We start from the raw sequence: 10,056 nt of genomic DNA on the forward strand, positions 1-10,056 counted from the left end.
ATGTGTGATCATGAGGCTACAACTGGGACTGAGGTGATGACAAGGGGGACCCCAGAGGATGCATGTCCAACATGGGCCCGGCACTCTGACTGCCACCCAGGCCTGCCCTGCCCTACATCTCATCCCCTCCCTCCCCAACAGCCTCTCCTCTGCAGATGCCCCAATCCTGCCTGGCCCTACCCCCACCTCCTCTCCCTTGGACGCCACTGCCAGCAGCAGGCCAGATGATGCCAGCCCAGATAGTGCTAGAGTCATCCTCACCCACGGTTCACCCATTTGCTCATCAGGGGAGACCAAGGCCCACCCCGCAATTGTTGGGGCTTTGGTCAAGCACCGCAGGGTCATGGACAACCCAGGGTCACTCAGATGCTGTGCTTGTGGAATCGTGCTCAGAAAAAGGTCAGGGAAAGACAGGTCTGGAACTGGAAGGTCCCAGGTGATGGGTGAACCAGTCGGGGTATGAGGACCCCAAAGGGGATGTCCAGCACACACGACGTGCAGCCCAGCCCAACACCCTCATCTGTGAGGTCACTTGAACCTTCGCCGGCCCCACCCTGAAACCACCGTAGAATCAAAGCAGCTCTTACCTTAAATATCTTCAAGTTGTTCTGTGCCTCCTGCAGCAAACTCTTCAAGGCAAAGTGCATTCTCTGTTTGTTTCTAAAAGGGAAAAGTGTTAACATGCTTTAAAAGCAGCTGGAACTGACCTGTCCCTGCACACACACCTGCTCGTGGCTCAGAGGACATGCCAGGTATTTTCCTAGGGGCCGCTGGGAAACCTAGGGTCCAGCTGGGTCCAAACAGTGACATTCTCCCCTCACTACAGCCCCACCATGGGCTCCCTCCCCGGACGGTCACAGACACAGCTCCACAGCCTGGCACGCGCTCACTAGAGATGTGGGGGTTGGCCCTGACCCCAGGCCTTCGGGAGATGTGAGGGACCCAACTGAGGCACGGGAGTGGGAACCCCACCAGCCGCACCACAGCCCGACCCGAGAGGGGTTACGGGCTGCTCTGCCTCCCTTGTTCCTCCTGCCGCAACTTCCAAAGGCTCAGGGGTGGCAGGAGACCTGTGACGGGCCATGAAGGGAGTGCCGGGAGCCAGGGAGAGGCTAGAGCCCCAGGGAGCCCTCGCCCTGCAAGCGAGGAGCTGCAAGGCTGGCCTCCTCCCCCACCCCCACAGAGGAACCTCTGGAGGCCAAGCTGCCCATGCAAGCACGCGAGCCTGACCCTGCCAGTGGGGACAGCCCACGAGCACGCATTCAGAAAGGCTCCCAGTATCCACGCACTCTCTAGCTGACTCCTAAAAGCCTGCATTCTACAACATTCCAGGGAGGGTTCCCTACTTATGTTCTGACACATGAATAAATTCTCAACAATGAATCTTTATTACTGAATGCTTCACAATTCACAGCCCTTAGGTGCACAGGGAAATCCACATGGGACCCACACGTGAGTGCACCGCCAGCCTCGCTGAAGCCTTGGAGCGAGCGGTGTTGGTGCCACCTTCTGAACGAGCATTCCCAATGTTTGTGAACTTTTTAACTTCCAAAGACAACTCTGTGTTCAATCTTTGTTCCAGGAAGTTTGCAAGGGCATCTAACCAAAAGCACTGACATGGCGACCAGGCGCGCACGCAGAGGCAGTGCTGAGCACTGACAAGGGCAGGGGCACAAAATGAATGGTTGGAGGGCAGCGGGGGAGGAAAGAGGAAAGAAACTCACGCAGCGGAGTAAGAAAACCCGGACTCACCAGAACAGCTCTGCAGTAACAGGGGTCCCAGGGAGGGAAAGGAGATTGGAAAGAGGAGCTGTGCTGATCAAAAAGGACAGCAAAGGCTCACAAATCTACATCGCCCTGTGGCCAGGGACTCCCTCCTGGGGGTGTGATGGGGGATGCCTGAATCGGGGCAGGGCACTGCCATGAGTCCCAGGTCCCACCTCCCTCCACCTGCTCCCACCCTCAGCCCTGCCTGCTCCCTCTGCTGCCCCTTCGGCCCCAGGGCCTGCTCACCAGGCCCCCAGGCCCCGCTGCGGACTGACCTTCCCCAGCTCCCAGCCACTACTGCCTTCCTGACCACACAGGCTCTGGCAGGACCGGACTCTGAGCTGACCCAGGAAATTAGTGTACAGGATGCACAGCAAAGCTCTGAAGGCCGGGGAGCGTGGAGGCAGCGCCAAGGTGGGCAGCAGAGCCCAGGCACCTGGTCGGAGGCTGCAAGCAGGCCCTGCCGGGGCAGAAATGGCCACCATAGCAGCAGACTTTTTAATATCCACAGAGGAGGCAGAGATCCAAGGTACAAACAACCAAACTATGAAGGCCCAGACTGAGGCCTGGAGGTCAAGGCTGAGCACCAGTTGATTTCTGACATAAGTAGAAGACAAATCTGGTCACAATTCGGATGAGGGAACAACCAAAAGTGAGCAAGCACCTCAAACAGTGAGCACAGAGACAAGGCGCGGAGCACAAAGCCGCAAGCGTCTACAGCGCTGATGGCAAAAGAGAGCCCTGAAGACAGAACACGGCCCTCCCCCGCTTCCTACCTCATGAAACACCCCCCACCAGGCACTGGCCCCCGCCCCACTCATCTCCAGGGAACGTGACACAAGGGGGCAAAGGAGAAGCGTTCTCTTACCCTGAGTAGAGATCAAGGGGACAGTATCTGCTGATCTGCCTCCACTTCCCAGTGGCTACCTGTGAAAACACCAACAGGAGGGCATGAGGTGACTGGCGCTGGTGACTGCACTGTGCCCGCTGAATACAGCACAGCGTCCGTGATGAAGACAGTGAAGACGAGCTGCAGCCTTGCCCCGGAAAAGGTGCCACCACCTTTGCAGGTGCACATCGCTAAGTGGGGGAGGGAGCCACTTGACTTCCATTCAAAGAAACCTTGGCCCCATCTGTGAGATGTGATGTGGCGTGGCCCCCAGGCCAGCCCTTCACAGGAGCAGGGAAGACAGCAGCAAACACCTTCAAATTACATGGCTAAATTTTGGTAATGAGAGTAACAAACCTTCAGAAGTTATAATATCCAGTAACAGGGAAGGTGTCCTTAACAAGAAATTTCATGTTGCCAGTAGGAAGATAAGTTGGCATAACATTTTGAAAGGCAACTTGCTGGTATCCACCAAACTTTAAAATGTTTATGTTCCCTGACTCAGCAAATCTACAAGGAACCTAGAAGAACTAGCATAGGGCAAAAAGGTACAGAGACAAGAATGTCCACTGCAGCCTTCCTGCCAACAGCAAACCCTGAAACCAAGAGAGACACTCATCAGTAGGGAAATGACTAAATAAATCACAGCCCATCCACTAGTGGGGCCAGCACATAGCAAGCAATTTATTGAATGAAGAAATGCATAAATGATATGCAGCCACTACCAGAAAGAGGTAGAGTTAAAAGTCACCAAAATTTATTCAAAGGAAAAAAGCAACTGGCAGAACAATGGATACAGTGTAACGTCAATTTTGCTTTTTAAAAAAAAAAAAAAAAAAGCTTATGTGCAAATATCCATGCATATATCCAAATACGCACTGAAAAAGCCCTAAAGAATCTATCACAATCCTCAAGGATTAAGTGAAAAAAGCAATTAGAAAAAGTACATATGGCATGATCCCATTTTTGCTTTGTAAGAGTGTGTGTGTGCATGTACAGGCATGTAAACATTAGAACATGTGGACAGACATCACTTCATTTCCACCTGAATTACATGCATATTTTTGTGGACACAGGAAGAAGTCTGGAAAGATATGCAAATATATCTGACAATATGAGTTAGCTGGGAAGGCAGGTTATCCAATTCATGCCATGTCATATGTTACCAGTTATATGAACAGGTAGTGCTTTATAGTAAAAAGTATTTCTTAAACATCTGTCACATATGTTGAAAGTGAATGGTGATCAAGAAAATCGCATCCTAAGGGATATGGCTCACAGACTGTCTTTCCCCTAAGAGCTCAGATAGTAATCACACCACAAAGAAAAGAACGGGTGATGTTGGTGAAATAGTGAAGCAATGACCTCCAGAAATTCTCTCCTCTGTAAAGGCAATCAGAAAACCGGTTAAAAAAATAAAAGTCAGAATCAAAAATTTTTGAACTCTGGAAATTGACCATAGACTTGCAACAATCCAGGACACATTTATTCAAGAAAAACAGCTAAATCTAAGCAAGATCAGTGAGCTTGTTGGCACTTTAAATGCCCTATTCCCATCCCCGTATCTCTAGCTCCAAGGGAACCTTGAAAACCAACAGCCACAATCACAGTGAAAACCAGCTGCCCAACAGCCACAGAGGGCGCAGATGAGGGCATGACATCTCCAAAGCCTCGATCTCTGACAATCACTATTTGACCTGTCTCTGGATTCCCGGAGAGATCACGCTTGCAAGGCTGTCTTCACTGACCTGGCTCAGAACTCACCCGTGCAGGAGGCCTTTTAACTGCCGGCATGTGTCGAAAACGTTTAGAGGCAATTGTTTAACTTCATGGTTTCCTTGGAAGGTGAATAAAAGGGCAAACAATAGGCTAACCAAAGCCAAAAAGAAAAAGCTGAGTAACGAGATGTACACAGAGACTCTGAAAGCTCCAACATACACCTAGGAATCTAGAAAGTCATGCAAAGACCCAGAAAAGAACAGAGAAGGCCCTAAGCTCTCACTTGAGCTGATCTGAGGCTCTGGGGAAGTGAAGGGCAAAGGCAAAGTTACCAAACACCCTAGTGAGTACTGAGTGGGCCCAAGACACAAACAGAGCCCCGCAGCAAAGACTAGGAGACTTCCTCATTCTGGAATGCCTGCCAGTTAAGAAAACATCTATGGACCCACTCACTGCCCACTAAGCTAACTGAGCAGACTTTACTGGCCACATATGACGACGAACACAGACTTCACAAACTTAGCGCAGAGAAGTCCCTAAACAAACAGTAACAACTACAAGAAGCAGCAATAAAAAATCCTGGAGAGGGAGTAGAATCTAATTCCAGAGGGGCCACATTATATTATTTCAAATGCCCACTTTCAACCTATCATCACAAAAGACGCAAAGAAACAAGAAAGTACTGCCCATATACAAGAAAAAAGACAATCACGAGGCTGCCCCTGAGGAAGCCCAGACACTGGACTTACTAAACAAAGACTTCAATCAACTATTTTAAATACGCTTAGAGCTAAAGGAAACTAGGGACAAAGAACTAAAAGGAACAAGGAGAACAATGTCTCAACAAATAGAGAATATCAATAGAGAGGTAGAAATTATAAAAAGGAACCAAAAAGAAATTCTGGCCGGACATGGTGGCTCACGCCTATAATCCCAGCATTTTGGGAGGCCAAGGTAGACACACTGCCCAAGCTGAGGCATTCGAGACCAGCCTGGGCAACATGGTGAAACCCTGTCCTACAAAAAATTCAAAAACTAGTTGGATACGGTGGGGTGTGCCTGTAGTCCCAGCTCGGTGGGGGCTGAGGCAGGAAGATGGCTTGAGTTCAGGGGTCAGGCTGCAGTGAGTCATGTTCATGCCACTGCAGTCCACTCTGGGTGACAGAGCAAGACCCTGTCTAAAAAGAAAAAAAAGAAAGAAAGAAATTCTTTAGTTGAAAAGTACAGTAACTAAAATGAAAAAGTAACTAGAGGGGCTCAAGAACAGACTTGAGTAGGCAGAAGAGAAAATGGTTGAATTTTAGGATAGAGACCAAGAGATCTACAGCTAGACACACCAGAATCAAACTGTCACAGGACAAAGACAAAGAGAGAATCTTAAAAAGCAGAAAGGGAGAAGTGGCTCATCCATACAAAGCACCTTCCCTAAGATTAACAGCTGATTCCTCATTAGAAACCATGCAGGCCAGGAGGAGGCAGGATCATGACATATCCTCGGTGCTAAAAGAAAGACTGCCATCCAAGAATTCTAGATCTCCCAAGACTATCCTTTGAAAATGAAGGAGAAATTAAGACATTGCCCAAATAAACTGTAACTAAAAGAATTTATTGCTAGCAAACCCATCTTACAAGAATCACTAAAGGGGGTCCTTTCGGCTGAAATAAAGGATACTAGATAGTAACTAAAATCCACAGGAAGAAACAAAGAGCATCAGTAAAGGTAACTACCTAGGCAAATATAAAAGAGGATATAAACACATTTTGTAATTCTTGTTTCTCTATATAATTTAAGAGACAACTGCATAAGGTTGATACAAATCTGTATCAACCAGAACATGATGTAGAAACATCTAATTTGTATCCCAGTAACAGCACAAAGGTTGGGGGAGGGAGCAAGGCTTTAGAGGAGCAAAGCTTTTGTCTATGATTGAAATGGAGTTGGTATGAACCTGAACTAGACTGTTGAAGTTATTATGTTAAATTAATACTCAGAGCAATGAGAGAGAAAATCAACAAGAATGAAGGCTTGAACAACACTATGAACCAACCAGACCTAACACACCTATAGAAAACTCCACCCAGCAACAGCAGGTTACACACTCTGCCCAAGCAAACATGGAACAGTCTTGAGGAAGAACCTTACGTTAAACCACCAAACAAGTCTCAATACATTTTAAGAGTGAAATCGTGCAAACAATATTCTCCAAACACAGTGAAATGAAACTAGAAATCAGTAACAAAAGGAAATTTGACTCACAAATATGTAAAAAGTAAACACTCCTAATTATCAATGGGTCAAAGAAGAAAGCAAAAGAGAAATCAGGGAATGAATTAAAATGAAAACACAACATACCAAAATTTATGGGATGAAGAGAAAGCAGTTAAAGATTTATTAAAAGAATGATCTTAAATGAATAACCTAACTTTCTACAATAAAAAGCTAGAGGCCAGGCACAGTGGCTCACGCCTGTAATCCCAGCACTCTGGGAGGCCAAGGCAGGCGGATCACAAGGTCAGGAGATCAAGACCATCCTGGCTAACATGGTGAAACCCCATCTCTACTAAAAATACAAAAAGTTAGCCGGGCGTGGTGGTGGGCGCCTGTAGTCCCAGATACTCACTGCACTCCAGCCTGGGCGACACAGCGAGACTCCATCTCAAAAATAAATAAATAAATAAATAAATAAATAAATAAATAATAAAGCTAGAAAAAGAATAACACACTAAGCCCAATCCAAGCACAGGGAAGGAAACAGTGAAGATTAAAGTCAAGGCAAATGAAATAGAAAATGGGGGACAGGGAGCAGAAAAATGAACAAAACCAAAAGTTGTTTCTTTGAAAAGATCAACAAATACGACACAATCCTTTGGCTAGACCAAGGAAAGACAGAAACCAAATTACTAAATTCAGATATGAAGAAGGGGACACTACTGCTGACCTGTATGCCAACAAATTAGATGGAAATGGACAAATTCCTAGTAACACACAATTACCAAAAAACCCACTCAAGAAATAGAGAATCTCAACAGATTGGTAACAAGAGACTGAATCAGTAATCAAAAATCTTCTAACAAAGAAAATCCCAGGACAAAATGCCTTCACTAGTGAATTCTACCAAACATTTCAAGAAGAATCAATACCAATACTGAAACTCTTTCAAAAAACTGGAGAGTGAAAAAAAAATAATTCCTAACTCATTCCATGAAGCCAGTTATTACCCTAGTACCAAAGTCAGAGAAGGTATCACTAGAAAACTACACACCAACATCCCTTACCATTCAAAAACCCTCAGCAAAACCTAGCAAACTCAATTCAGCAGCATATAAAAGTATCATACACCATGAGCAACTGGGATTTATACCAGAAATGCAAGGTTAGTCCAACATGCAAAAACCAATGTAATATGCCAGATTAATATAGAAAGAGGAAGATACCTTGCTTTGAAGTGATAAAAATGTCAGCAACTAGATAGAAGTGATGATTGCACGACCTTGTGAAGAGACTAAAACCACTGAATTATATATTTTAAAAAGAGTGAATCTGGCGAACACAGGCCGGGCGCAGTGGCTCACACCAGCACTTTGGGAGGCCAAGGCAGGTGGACTGCTTGAGTCCAGGAGGTGGAGGCTGCAGTGAGTATGATTCCATCACTGCACTCCAGCCTGACAGGGTGACAGAGACCCTGTCTCCAAATTTAAAAAATAAAAAAGGTGAACATGAATCACTTTGTGAAATGAAATGTCAACTAAAAATATCCGCATTTTCTTTTACTCTTCTGAAAACTGTGTGTGCCCATGCCTCAGCCCAGATCCCCGGCGTGCAGCTAGAGTAGCCCACGGCTGGGCGTTGGCTCTCCTCACCTTGAGGTGCTGGTGCATGCAGTAACGACAGACCTTATGCTTCATCTCATGCGTGACATCACTCGAGAAAGGAATAAACCCACATTTTGGCTGTAAAATAAATAAGGAGAAAAAACATTTAGGAAGAAATCACGTACCTCTAAATAGACCTATCACTGACTACAAGATAATGAGTGCAGCAAGATAATTACGCATAAATGGCCCCAGAAACTGTTTTCATTTGCACCTCCCAGTGGGAACAACACTTCCTGCATCAGATCACACAAACATCTCTGCTAGAGGACCCACAGCCGGAACTCTCACTGGGGAGGGTCAGCGGCGCCCTACACTAGCGCAACACAAGCACAACACACAGTAGCTTTGTGCTTTTATTCAAGAATGTCTCTAGACATTCTAGACTCTAGAAGAGATGGACCCAGGACTCCCAGCTCCAAGAAGCAGAACCACTGTTCCCGCTGACACTAGCACATGGCCCGACAGGGGCCCATCTGATAGTTGCTAGGCTCCCAGAAGGTCAAGGAAGCCCCATGCCCTCTAAAAGCTGCAGCCTCTGAGCATACACGACACACAGGCCTGCGCTGAGCCTTGGGCACTGGAGATGGTGGCTGGGGAAGCAGAACATCCACTCACAAGTGAGGAGGATCAGGAGGCATGAGCTCAGGCCAGGAGTGTGACCCAGAAATCACTGCCTTTGAGTTGGAGGAGGGACGTGTGAGGCAGCTTCCTGAGGGACTCTGACAGCCACCCCTGACGTGGGCAGCAGAGAGCTGAAGCAAGGGGGCCCCTGGCCCAAGCAGCCCCCACTGCCTGGCACCACAGAATTTCAGGACGCCTGGCCATGACACACCAGTGCCTCTGAGGGTCACACTGACCTTTGTGCCTCCAGGAAAATCCGTCCTGAGCAGGACACGGGGAGCTTCCCAGTCTAGAGGGCAACCTGCAGATGGGGCTCCTGCAGCACAGCAAACAGCAGCCAAGCACCAAGCAGGCATGGCCAGCAGGGAGGGGCACAGAGGAAGGCCCCAGGGGACCCTGGCAAGCCATGCCCTCTGAGCAAAACGGGGTGGGGGGACCCAACATGCTTCCCTCTGGTGACCCACAACCAGGGCTTGTTTTAGCCCAGGCATACAGGGTGGGTGACCCTCGACCAGGGCTTGTTTTAGCCCCGGCACGCAGGGTGGGTGAGGTCTCCTGTCATGAACTACCAGGAATGAGCCTGAACCTGGGGTCTAGGAGCCCTGGCAGGAACCAGAATGCAGGCGGGGGCTGTGGAAGGAGAGAAGCAAGTGGAGTTTCCAGGAGCCAAGAGTGCCTACCACTCACTTCAGTGGGAACTGGAACCCAAGGCACAGGACTCTCAGACTCACTGCCCAGGACTGACCTTTCCCCCTTACCCACACCATCTGCCCCTCGACAGGTCACCTTAATCTCTACACACAGAATGGGCCGGTGCTCTGCAAAGCGGTAGGTTTGAAGTCTGGTTAAATTGGGAAGGCACATAGCATAACCACTGAGAGTGTCCAGGTCCTTGTCACAGCGAGACTCTGGAAAACAGAGCAAGGGTCATACAGAGCAAGGTCAGTGAGAGAGATGAGATGATCCCTGCCCAAAACACGCCCCACCTTGTCCCTGGTTCCAGGGGGCATCTCTGTGCCTGACGAAAACCTCATGTTTCCCTGGAGATTGTGGAACACCAAGAGTAACAACATGGTTAAGGGCAGGCACGGTGGCTCACACCTGTTATCCCAGCACTTTGGGAGGCCGAGGCAGGTGGATCACGAGGTCAGGAGTTCAAGACTAGCCTGGCCAACATAGTGAAA

The 10,056-nt window shown here is 48.1% G+C and overlaps 1 protein-coding gene across 1 annotated transcript in view; it reads right to left on the bottom strand.

Moving 5' to 3' along the window:
• IPPK (inositol 1,3,4,5,6-pentakisphosphate 2-kinase) overlaps positions 1–10,056 on the bottom strand; it is a 69,181-nt gene that overhangs the window by 32,003 nt on the left and 27,122 nt on the right. The window contains exons 5-8 of the mRNA XM_011996847.1: positions 9,659–9,780; positions 8,237–8,326; positions 2,636–2,694; positions 588–660 (exon numbers count right to left, since the gene is read on the bottom strand). Coding sequence (XP_011852237.1) covers positions 588–660; positions 2,636–2,694; positions 8,237–8,326; positions 9,659–9,780 — 344 coding nt within the window. The remainder of the gene's footprint in view (positions 1–587; positions 661–2,635; positions 2,695–8,236; positions 8,327–9,658; positions 9,781–10,056) is intronic.

The sequence above is a fragment of the Mandrillus leucophaeus genome, unplaced genomic scaffold (genome assembly GCF_000951045.1).
Source record: "Mandrillus leucophaeus isolate KB7577 unplaced genomic scaffold, Mleu.le_1.0 Scaffold527, whole genome shotgun sequence".
NCBI classification, from domain to species: domain Eukaryota; kingdom Metazoa; phylum Chordata; class Mammalia; order Primates; family Cercopithecidae; genus Mandrillus; species Mandrillus leucophaeus.